At 44.9% G+C, this 13223-nt stretch overlaps 1 protein-coding gene across 2 annotated transcripts in view; it reads left to right on the forward strand.

The window, feature by feature from the left end:
• Positions 1–12384, forward strand: part of cntn1a (contactin 1a) — a 90819-nt gene extending 78435 nt beyond the window's left edge. For both annotated transcript variants that reach the window (XM_042111159.1, XM_042111160.1), the window contains exons 16-24: positions 1151–1312; positions 1894–2043; positions 3030–3100; positions 3914–4148; positions 5043–5143; positions 5242–5428; positions 6820–6938; positions 7126–7294; positions 8602–12384. In XM_042111159.1, the coding sequence (XP_041967093.1) occupies positions 1151–1312; positions 1894–2043; positions 3030–3100; positions 3914–4148; positions 5043–5143; positions 5242–5428; positions 6820–6938; positions 7126–7294; positions 8602–8678 (1271 nt within the window). In that variant the 3' untranslated portion in view covers positions 8679–12384. The remainder of the gene's footprint in view (positions 1–1150; positions 1313–1893; positions 2044–3029; positions 3101–3913; positions 4149–5042; positions 5144–5241; positions 5429–6819; positions 6939–7125; positions 7295–8601) is intronic.
• The last annotated feature ends 839 nt before the right edge of the window (positions 12385–13223 follow it).

Genomic DNA, 13223 nt, shown 5'->3' on the forward strand with positions numbered 1-13223 from the left:
CACACAGATATACACTCTCACACACACACACACACACACACACACAGATATACACTCTCACACATGCACACACGTGCACACACTTACGCACATACACACACACACACACACGTGCACACACACATACACACACATGATCCATTCACTATTTCACCCAATCAGCACGCTGCCTCAGCAGCACAAAAGGGAGCCGTGTGATTTGATTGGCTGCACAGCTTAAATATTATCAACCTTCAGCCCAAATCAAAGACTGTACCTTTAAATGATACGGTGGTAAATAAACATATAAATAAGTAAATAAAGGGTTGCTGTAAAAGACATAAACTAAACACATTTGATACGGACGTTGCCACTCGAATTTGTCACAGTAAAATGAAACGGCCTGGAGTGAAGAGAAGGGATGGAAGTCGGCCTTTTCTGGACTCTCCGAGCCTGTCAGTGGACTGAATGGGCAGCAGGACTCTCCGAGCCTGTCAGTAGACTGAATGGGCAGCAGGGCTGCTTAGTCTCTGCTGCTGGCTGGTGCAGTGTTTAAAGCTAACGCTAACGCTAACAGTCTGGATTTTCTATTAGTTTTTTTTCTGTCTTTCTTTTCTTCCCCCTCTCCCCCTCTCCTCTGGAAAGAACAGGGGAGGCCAATCCAAAGAAAATAAGAGAGGATTAATGGCTTCTGAAGCTTTCCACTTAGCCTTGCTTAACGGGCAACAGGCTACAGTATATTAATGATTTCTAAGTCCTCACCCAGAACCCAAAGCCTAATGTGTTTTCAATAGAGCGGCTGCCAACACATGTCATTTAATGTGTTGTGTGATGAACACGAAAGCTATCAGAACATAGTCAGATTTCCTTTGGGATACTATGCAAGTCTAATGGAATGGAACTGCTGTCTTTTTTTCTCTGTAATACAAGGGCTAGTTTACGGGGAAAATAACATTCTTTTTTACATTTTGATGGTCTGGTTTTGTAAGCTGTCCCATGGAAACAGTGTAGCTAATTGTGGAGTGCAGAAACGATGTCCTGCATGAAGATGAACTCATTGACCCTGTGAAAGTGAATACAATCTCCTTGTTTGCTTTCCTTTGCTGATCTGTTTGGAAACGTATCGCACTGTGCTGCCTGGACTAACCCCCTGTCCTGTCTTCCCTGCCAGGCCCTCCTGGACCTCCTGGGGGTGTGCGTCTGGACGAGGTCCGAGACAGGTCTGTGCGTCTGACCTGGAGTCAGGGCAAAGACAACCACAGCCCCATCTCCAAGTACACCGTCCAGTACAGAGACATGCGGTCAGGAGGCCAGTGGAAGGAGGCTGTGACCTGTAAGAAATCTTTCTCTATGGTGAAGTATGTGTGGTCTAGCAGGAGTGACCTGTAAGAAATCTTTCTCTCCGGTCAAGTTTGTGTGGTCTAGCATGAGTGCGTAGGATATGGGAATCATCATTTTTGCCTTTATTGTGATAGGACAGTTAGAGAGGGAGAGAGTGAATGGGACAGAGACAGAGAGATGGGGGGGGGGGGTGACCCAATGGGAGAGAGATGGGGGGGAATGACCCAATGGGAGAGAGATGGGGTGGGATCGGGAAATGACCCAATGGGAGAGAGATGGGGGGGAATGACCCAATGGGAGAGAGATGGGGTGGGATCGGGAAATGACCCAATGGGAGAGAGATGGGGGGGAATGACCCAATGGGAGAGAGATGGGGTGGGATCAGGAAATGACCCAGGACCTCCTGGACACTTGGACCCATGTGTGGGATGGGCGCTGTAGCCAGTTGCACCACAGTGCCCTCCGGGAATCATCATGTCTGAATCATTCCCCCCATATACACCCCCCCATGCAAACACACCTCGGGCCTCCAGGTGCATCTAAGCAGTAATGCCATTTGCCATCTCTTCCCAGCTCCTCCACATGTGGAGGGAAACACGGACACGGCCTCTGTGGTGGACTTGATTCCGTACACTGAATACGAGTTCCGGGTCATCGCTACCAACACGTTGGGCACGGGAGACCCTAGTGACCCCTCCCAGAAGGTCACCACCCTGGAGTCAGGTGAGGGCAAACACTACACAGGGTCTCTAACGGATCGTCTGGATAAAGTCTTGGACAGTTGTCCCAGGGCCTAAAGGTCAGGTTTTGACCGCCTATATTTTAATTGTAAGAGTTTTTAAGAGTGCAGTTTCTTTTCTTTGTTTTTGTAGGCCAGTTGTCAAACCTACGCTTCATAAATGTGAATAATAGGCACTCCCTAAGGTGCAAAAGGTGTAGTTATATTGGAATGCTATGTCTGACAACTGTGTGTGTGTGTGTGTGTGTGAGAGTGAGAGAGAGAGAGAGAGTCAAAGAGAGAGAGAGAGAGAGAGAGAGAGAGAGAGAGTCAGAGAGAGGAGAGCTAGAGAGAGAGAGAGAGAGAGAGAGTCAGAGAGAGAGAGAGAGAGTCAGAGAGAGAGAGTCAGAGAGAGGAGAGAGAGAGAGAGAGAGAGAGAGAGAGTCAGAGAGAGGAGAGCTAGAGAGTGAGAGAGAGAGAGAGAGAGTCAGAGAGAGGAGAGCTAGAGAGAGAGAGAGAGAGAGAGAGAGAGAGAGTCAGAGAGAGGAGAGCTAGAGAGAGAGAGAGAGAGAGAGAGAGTCAGAGAGAGGAGAGAGAGAGAGAGAGAGAGAGAGAGAGTCAGAGAGAGGAGAGCTAGAGAGAGAGAGAGAGAGAGTCAGAGAGAGGAGAGTCAGAGAGAGAGAGAGAGAGAGAGAGTCAGAGAGAGGAGAGCTAGAGGAGCAATACTGTGTTATGCCCCATAGCTTACTGCATAGTTTCCCTCTCTGTCTCTTTCTCAGTTTTACGTTTCTCTTTTCTGTGGCAGACATCCCATAGTAACAGGCAGACTCTGGCAATACCTTTGACATTGACACTGTGTATTTATCAAGGCCTTAGTGTTTTAGGGAGACTGCCTGAAGAGAGGCCGGGTCTATGTTTGGCTATTTTGTTGGGCCGGTCTGACAGGCGTCCCGGTGGAAACTCAAAGTCCAGCATTCCTCTCTTATTGTAGTTCCTGTGGTGGCACCGTCAGACGTCGGTGGAGGGGGAGGAAGCAGCAGGGAGCTGACTATAACATGGACGGTGAGAACTATCATTTCTTTCTCTCTCTCTTTCTCTCTCTCTCTCTCTCTGAAGTAGGATAAAACAAATCTTGCCAACTGCAGCTTTAAAGAGGGTGTTTGTAAATGATTGTTAAAAAAGGGCAAATTAAATTCACAAAGATTCCATTTATTAAAGCAATAAAAGGAGAAAGGGGGGTTAAATACTTTTTAGGCACTGTACATGTTCTCTCAAACAAACACACACACACTCACACACACACACACACACACACACACACACACACACACACACACACATATTCTGTATTTTGGTGTTAGCAGTTACCTATGGATACAATAGTCATAGCACTGTCACTATGATGTAACTTGTAACACACTAGACTATATTTCTTGCTCGTTCTTGCTTGTTCTTGCTTGTTCTTCTGGCAATGATATAAAAAGCAAAAAGGAAATCAGGTATGAAACAGCATCCATCCATATCTCCCAGACCCGCTTAGAAATGAAGGGAAATTGCTTTTGTGCTAAAAGTGCTCAAAGGCCTGTAGTTAATCTTCTGATTTAACGCTGATTACCAAATCTACCCTGAGCATCTGTGATAAATCTCACACATTAGGCACCACGGACTCTGTTGCCTCTTGATAAATTCAATGGGCCGTTTAGATAATTGCCTTTTCAGTGGATGTCTCGGAAAATTAAATTCAAGTTAAACGACATTGTGTTTCGAGTTTGACCAGGCTACAGGTGTTGGGTCCAGATACTCTTCACATTTGTAGTGACATCTGAGGTGATCTGATTCAGTTTTTTGCGTCTGCTTTGCCGGACTGTTCCACAGCCTGTGCAGCCAGAGTACTACTATGGCAAGAACTTTGGCTACATCGTGGCCTTCAAGCGGGAGGACAGCATGGAGTGGTTGAAGGTTACGGTGGCGGACCCTCAGGCCAGGCGCTACGTGCACAAGGACTCCACCATCCCCCCCTTCACCAAGTTTGATGTCAAGGTCAAGGCCTTCAACAATGAAGGAGAGGGTCCCTTCAGCATCCCAGCAAGCGTTTACTCAGCAGTCGATGGTAAGGCAGACCTCAACAGCACTAGCAACCAAACAAATGGGCTAAACAATAACATGCTTCAAGAAAAGCTTTTGATTGACAATTTGCAACACATACATAATAATTTGTAAGACTACATAGTATAACAACAATACATTAGGAAATGTTAAATAAAGAACTCTTTAAAACGTATCAGTTCAGTTCCACACAGGTTCTTTTTAGCTGTGCAGCTGAAATGTAGAACTCAGCGCCTCTCCCATAGCCAGACTCACTCAAGCCCATCGCTCGTGAATCTGAAGAATTTCTGAACGGGAGTCTCGCTGCTTCCCGTCTCTCACTGCCGGGATTACTGTGATCTGTGTAGCACGGAAGAATAAGCCGCTAATTGGGCCAGGGATGTGAGGCATTTAACTGGGTTATTAACAGCTACTGAAAGACAATCGCGGCAGCCGCCAGCACTGGGGTCCTCCTTGTTTATCTCCGTGTCAAGTCGCCCCGGCAACCCCGCGCACTTGTACGTGACGGTTTAGCTGGACAAATGTTGCAGAGACATCTGGACGACGGCCCTGGCCCATGTTTGGTGCCGTGCACTTTGAAGTGTTCGGGAGCTGCAGAAACAGACAGCGGCGTGGCCAGAGCCTCTGGTCAAGGCCATCAGTAATCTTCAAAAGGAAGCCGCAATACCCATCTGTGTTTCAGAGACTAAGCTGTCATTTGTTTCTTCTTTTTTTTCCTTCAGGGCAGTCATGAAACTGAATGGCTCCTAAAATGGTTTTCCAACTGCTTAATTCACATAACTTTACAAACAAAAATATTGTGTTCTCCAAAGTAGACAAATGGAGTAGACAAATCTTACCTTCCACTTTAAGCTGCTGTAGGTATATGAGTAGGGTGTCTGTATGTTTCCCCCTGCAGTTCCATCAGTGACTCCTGGCGTCATAGACAGCAGGGCCCTGTCAGCCACGGAGGCGATTCTATTCTGGGCCCCTGTGATGCAGTCCATAGAGGGCTATCAGGTAAGCCAGAATACGCACACAGTATCCAGCTCACAGCCATACTGTACATAGTACCTGCACAGGCAGTATGATGCAACCTGCGCCTGTGGGCATTTCAGCTGAAGTACTGGAGGAAGGAAGTGGAGAACGAGTCGACCAACCCGCCCATCATGGTGTCCAGCATGGACAACCACACTCGCGTGGAGAGACTGAGGCCCAACTCACTCTACGTCGTGGAGGTGCGGGCGTACAACTCGGCTGGACTGGGCCCTCCCAAAAGGGCCGAGCTCGTCACCAGGAAACCACGTAAGCGCATTCTCTATCTATCTCTATTCGCCCATAACCCATAATATACCGTATGTATAATATACCATAACCCATAATAAACAGTATGTATAATATACCATAACCCATAATAAACAGCATGGATAATATACCATAACCCACCATAACCCATAATAAACAGTATGTATAATATACCATAACCCATAATAAACAGTATGGATAATATACCATAACCCATAATAAACAGTATGGATGATATACCATAACCCATAATATACTGCATGGATAATATACCATAACCCATAATAAACAGTATGGATAATATACCATAACCCATAATAAACAGTATGGATAATATACCATAACCCACCATAACCCATAATAAACAGTATGGATAATATACCATAACCCAGCATAACCCATAATAAACAGTATGGATAATATACCATAACCCATAATAAACAGTATGGATAATATACCATAACCCACCATAACCCATAATAAACAGTATGGATAATATACCATAACCCACCATAACCCATAATAAACAGTATGGATAATATACCATAACCCATAATATACCGTATGGATAATATACCATAACCCAGCATAACCCATAATTAATAAACAGTATGGATAATATACCATAACCCATAATAAACAGTATGGATAATATACCATAACCCATAATAAACAGTATGTATAATATACCATAACCCATAATAAACAGTATGGATAATATACCATAACCCATAATAAACAGTATGTATAATATACCATAACCCATAATAAACAGTATGGATAATATACCATAACCCAGCATAACCCATAATAAACAGTATGTATAATATACCATAACCCATAATAAACAGTATGTATAATATACCATAACCCAGCATAACCCATAATAAACAGTATGGATAATATACCATAACCCAGCATAACCCATAATAAACAGTATGTATAATATACCATAACCCATAATAAACAGTATGGATAATATACCATAACCCATAATAAACAGTATGTATAATATACCATAACCCAGCATAACCCATAATAAACAGTATGGATAATATACCATAACCCAGCATAACCCATAATAAACAGTATGTATAATATACCATAACCCATAATAAACAGTATGGATAATATACCATAACCCATAATAAACAGTATGTATAATATACCATAACCCAGCATAACCCATAATAAACAGTATGGATAATATACCATAACCCAGCATAACCCATAATAAACAGTATGGATAATATACCATATGCTATATCTAATATCACTTTTCCCCATCATCATCATGTGCATGTAATGTGGTGTAATTGCACCACCTGTATGTCCTGTACACACTACTGCAACATCTCCATCAACTCCCGCTCTGTGTGTTTGCCACTCAGCACCAAGTCGGCCTCCTAAGATTGTCAGCACGAAGCTGAACCCGAGCGGCACGTCATTCAACATAGCGTGGGAGCACTTGGCCTCTCTGGCCAATGAGTCTAAAGTCGAGGGCTACAAGGTGGGTCCCACCTCCTGACACACTTTTGGGTTGATATCAGTGAACGCAACGGCGCAGAGCATTCCATCTTATGCTCAAACAGCACAGCACTGGCAAATGGAGACTGCTGAATCATTTGTCAGTCAGAAAAACATTCCATCAAGAGAATTGTTTATTTGTCGTAATGTGTCGTTTGTCTTGTCCCCAGATCCTCTACAGGCAGGATAGCCATGCCACGGGCATCTTATACTCCACGCCCAAGCAGCACATAGACCTGCCCATGCCCAAGGATGGAGAGCCACTGGTGGAGGTCCGAGCGTACACTGAGGGTGGGGACGGGGCAGTGGCTCAGGTGCGGGTCTCAGGTAGCCAATTAGGTGAGCCTCTTCTTCCTGTCATCCATTCCACACTCCTTTGGTCAGGTGTGTTTTGTTATGCTAGTGAGTTATGTACCATATACTATACCATATTACCATATACTATACCATATTACCATATACTAGACCTCTGATAGGATGGGAAACATGCCTAATGTCTCTAAGCACGTTGTCTTGTATTCATTTCACAACAAACAAAATGTCATCTAGACCTGAACTAGTATTCCCTCACATTCCCTCTGGATTAGCATCAGGAAATGAGCCTGAAATCTGAAACCTCTGAAGATGAATAACCTTCCCGCTATATTTATTCACTATGGTAGCTGGGGAGATGTATTATGGTCTGGACAGTGCAATGGTCTCTGCCCCATCTGCCCCCCATGGGGGGAGCGAGCGTAGCACCCACACCCTGGCATCACCCACACCACCCACACCCTGGCATCACCCACACCACCCACACCCTGGCATCACCCACACCACCCACACCCTGGCATCACCCACACCCTGGCATCACCCACACCACCCACACCCTGGCATCACCCACACCCTGGCATCACCCACACCACCCACACCCTGGCATCACCCACACCCTGGCATCACCCACACCCTGGCATCACCCACACCACCCACACCCTGGCATCACCCACACCCTGGCATCACCCACACCCTGGCATCACCCACACCACCCACACCCTGGCATCACCCACACCACCCACACCACCCACACCACCCACACCCTGGCACCACCCACACCCTGGCACCACCCACACCCTGGCACCACCCACACCACCCACACCCTGGCATCACCCACACCCTGGCATCACCCACACCACCCACACCCTGGCATCACCCACACCCTGGCATCACCCACACCCTGGCATCACCCACACCACCCACACCCTGGCATCACCCACACCCTGGCATCACCCACACCCTGGCATCACCCACACCACCCACACCCTGGCATCACCCACACCACCCACACCCTGGCATCACCCACACCACCCACACCCTGGCATCACCACAGCACCCACACCCACAACGAGTTTTGACTAAAAACAGTAAAATCGAACTTTCTCAAAACACATCCGAATTACATGATTTTGATGTCAACTCAACGTATGTACTCCCAATCCACGTAACGTAACGTAAATTGATCTAAAGTGCATTTTACTCCGGATAATTCCTTTAAGGAGCTCCCAGAAATGCTCTCCTCTGCCAGGCATCTGTGAGGAGAGGTGAGCCAGTCGTGTGTGAGGAGAGCCAGCTCTCTCAGCTTCTCTCTCTCACTGTGTCCTTTCTCGCAGGTGGAGCTGGAATGACCGCCCCGTCCCTGGGCCTGGCCATGCTGCTCCTGGTGGCACTCTCTTGCGCGGGACTCTGAATGTAGCTCCATCCTTACCTGTCTGCAGCCCCACCCTCGGTGAAGAGGACTCTGTAAGGATGCTGCCTGTGACCACTCAGACTCTTGCTTTCCACAGTCTTTGTTTGGTTTCGACCTCGCAAACCAAAATGCCATATTTCCCTCCCTGGAATAAGACTGTGGAAAAAAAAACATATGAAAAAGATAGACTGTGGGAAAAACATCTCAGAAAGTACAAAGACATCCTGGATATCCCTTATTTAGTATCTTCAAAATATCTTTGGATGAATGATGAAAGAGTTCTCTCAACTTGTTCAATATGCCTTATATAAATCTCTTCATTTATCTTTCACAGATGAACTACTTGCTTGTATTGATATGGGTCGAGGATCATTTTCTTTTGTGGTTTTATTTGTTGAGGTGTAATGTAGATCTGCCCATATGCATGGGGGACATTGGATACTGTTGCCTTCAGGCATGTTATGAGATGTGTGTTATGGATGAATTCTTCAACAATATGCTCCATATCTACTGCAAGTAATTCACAATGAAAGATAGGCGTAGGGATGTCAGAAATCATTTTACATGTAGTTTGCTATAAGTGGCTTTCCCCTTTTTTAATGTTTTAATAATCAAGCACACCCTCCCTTAACAGATCAAATTAAATTACCCAACAATTCAGGCATATAAATGTACAATATTAAACATAAACTTCAGTATAAAAGCTCATATTATGCTAATAGTATATGCAATAATTTATAAGCTATTGATTTATCCATGATCAAACATTACTTTCTTATCAACTCAACTCATCCTTTATTAAAAGATCATTTTATTCAGAATATTGTGATTTTGTTGTCCTAACCTGGACTTAGGGAGTTCAGTACAAGTAACATCCTTCTGTGCATGTAGACATGTTCCTCTGATGGGGAATACAAATGCTAAGCTGTTAATAATATCCAATTGACTGCAGACGTTCAGCAAAGAGTGTTGTACATGTTCACGTGAAGCACATTTATCTGTGTTAAACTAAGTTGAATGTACAGTGATATTGTGTGGCGGTGAGATAAAGCTATGCTTGGCTACCCAACTTATGATTTCAAACACAAGCACAACCCTATACAGTACATTACGTGCTGAGATCACATCACGTCACCATGCCCAGATCAACCCCATGCAGTACGTGCTGAGATCATGTCACCATGCCCAGATCAACCCCATACAGTACGTGCTGAGATCATGTCACCATGCCCAGATCACAACCCCATACAGTACGTGCTGAGGACATGTCACCATGCCCAGATTAACCCCATACAGTACGTGCTGAGATCATGTCACCATGCCCAGATCACAACCCCATACAGTACGTGCTGAGGACATGTCACCATGCCCAGATCAACCCCATACAGTACGTGCTGAGATCATGTCACCATGCCCAGATCACAACCCCATACAGTACGTGCTGAGGACATGTCACCATGCCCAGATCAACCCCATGCAGTACGTGCTGAGATCATGTCACCATGCCCAGATCAACCCCATACAGTACGTGCTGAGATCATGTCACCATGCCCAGATCACAACCCCATACAGTACGTGCTGAGGACATGTCACCATGCCCAGATTAACCCCATACAGTACGTGCTGAGATCATGTCACCATGCCCAGATCACAACCCCATACAGTACGTGCTGAGGACATGTCACCATGCCCAGATCAACCCCATACAGTACGTGCTGAGATCATGTCACCATGCCCAGATCACAACCCCATACAGTACGTGCTGAGGACATGTCACCATGCCCAGATCAACCCCATACAGTACAGGACATGGCTCCACTGAGATCACGTCACGTCACCATGCCCAGATCATGGCTGTACTGTCTTTGCTGTAATGTTATACCAATGTTGTGAGAGTGTCATGTGCCCAACCATAGAGATATCAGTCACAATGAGGAACATCATATCCCCAAAGGACAGGGACAGAGCACAAAAAAAGGCCTTTGTTTTAATCATATCAACAAAACCTCAGTCTCACATGCTCTATGAAGAATGTCAACATTTCAACTACTATTTTACTATTTACTACCTTTCATTTAATTATTTTACAACTGCTTTTGTCATTGTTTTCATGGTCCAGGTAGCAGTAACATGTATACAATGGTCCTCACACGGTTATGGTGTCATTGTTTTCATGGTCCAGGTAGCAGTAACATGTATACACCTAACCCTAACCCTAATGGTCCTCACACGGTTATGGTGCAATGGCTAATGAATAGCACCCTGCTAAATTGTTTGTTTTTAAAATGACAACTTGCCTAGCTCTGTAATATGTTTTCTAAATCTTGATCTTCTGTCATCTTTGTATCAGTTGAAAAAAGCGGAAGACAAAAAGCATTCCACCCTTAACTCCGTGAAACCGTCCCTAGAGTACATTATATCTGTTTGTACTGTTTGTCTGTTTTTTTTAAACTATTGTATTTTTTTTTGTCTTGATAACATATACAGTGTAAGTGTTCAAAGATATATCAATGTCCAATAATGTCCTTCTATTTGTTGGTAAATGACATTATGACCTGCGGTTTATTTGATGATAGAGCTATATTTTATTTCCATATGCTGCATTTTCATAGTTAAACCAGAGCACTCAAGGGAGACCCTCCAAGGAAGCAAAGTTTTCTATGTTGGCTCTTAGTAGGGCGATTCTAACCAAGCGATATTGGAGATGAAGAGGCTTTAAATGGCCATAACTGATGCAAGTCATCAGAATCAAAGGATGGGTATCTGTTTGAGGTGCTCGTTGGGTGTGACTGGACCCCGTCATTGCTTATCCCATCGTGTGAGTATATGAGCAACCACCACCAAGTGCTTTTCCCTGTCTCCTTCATGCAGCCAATCATCAGTGAAAGAATTGCCAAATGCATGAACGCCTTTAACTTTTTGCAATCTGTCATATTCTGATAAAAATGGTATATCCGCAGATGCATGATTTTTGGAAAAAAATGTCCATTCTGTTTGCTGAGGAGCTCCATTTATACCAACGGATGGACATTTACTATATACGTGCGTCTCAATTTATACCAACGGATGGACATTTACTATATACGTGCGTCTCAATTTACTCCCATCATTTTGTTTGTCTTGTGGAGACAGAAGATTATTGGATGACGCCCCTCACAACCTTAATCTCAGAATCATCTGCTTTGTTTCAGTAGGCCTCAGCCAGTTCCCCTTGATTAATGGCAGAGACAAAACCAGACACGACTGACCAACTGGACATTTCACCCAGTCATGTAGGCCACTTGCAGGACCATGTGCCCAGTGAGCGAGCATTACCTCATGATATCGGGGTTGGGGGTTAATGTCACCACTGTTGTTTGGCTGTCGGACAAAGGTTTGTGTGTGTGTGTGTGTGTGTGTGTGTGTGTGTGTGCGTGCGTGTGTATGTTCACTAATGGTTGTCGTATGAAGTCAATGCAGTTCTGAGGATCAGACTGACCCGTGTCCCTTACTTTACCTGCCAATGTTTATAGTTACCCCACCCCTAGAACTGTCTTTACTTCATAAGACACTAGATGTGGTGTTTTTCTTTACCACTGGGTTAATGTTTATGTGTGTGACGCTTACTTCAATGTTCACTGCACAAACTTCTTCGGGGTAAAACCTGGCTCTCTCATTGGCTGGATTTGAAATGAATTATGAATTACAATAAAGTAGTTAACTATGAGTTTGCAAAACCCATGTGTCTCATTTCAAGTTAGATAATATTGTATGTCTGTCTGAAATGTTTTTGATACATAGCATTGCCTGTATTACAAACATCCATGAGAACACAGTTATCACTGATATATGGCTTGCCTGTATGGTTACACATGGCATGCTAGTTGCCTAGAATGGCAATTCAAAATGGTGAATTGTTGCATTCTGTCTCTTTAGAGGCCATCTTCAGATTTGACCGGTGAGCAGTATGTCTTCATGAGGAGGACCCAGAACACAGTGGCACTATGAGAATATAAACCCAGTTGTCTGCGGAGCTCTTTAGACTGGACCCAGAACACATGGCGCTATGAGAATATAAACCCAGTTGTGTGCAGAGCTCTTTACTGTAGACTGACCCAGAACACATGGCGCAATGAGAATATAAACCCAGTTGTGTGCAGAGCTCTTTACTGTAGACTGACCCAGAACACATGGCGCAATGAGAATATAAACCCAGTTGTGTGCGGAGCTCTTTACTGTAGACTGGACCCAGAGAGAGCAGCTGGGACAGGGGGCGGGAGTGTAATTAAATTGTATGTGATCTCCTGGTGGGGTTTTAGACACCGGAGCTTGGGCTTGAGAGCTTTGTGTGATTGTTGATGTGGTGGCTTTGCACCTGGCCTGTACAGTAGGCTTTATTCACGCCTGAGCGCTCCTGGCGGAACAGCTCAGTTTAGCACGCTACCGCACACGTCGCAACGCTTCCTACAAAATGGACCAGGTCATTTGGCTTGTCTTCTGCTTGCCTTGTCAACAAAAAGTCATGATGAATCGCATAACAGATTTCCCTATGGTGGTATTTCCATA

This window comes from Alosa sapidissima, chromosome 11 (assembly GCF_018492685.1).
Source record: "Alosa sapidissima isolate fAloSap1 chromosome 11, fAloSap1.pri, whole genome shotgun sequence".
Lineage (NCBI taxonomy): Eukaryota > Metazoa > Chordata > Actinopteri > Clupeiformes > Clupeidae > Alosa > Alosa sapidissima.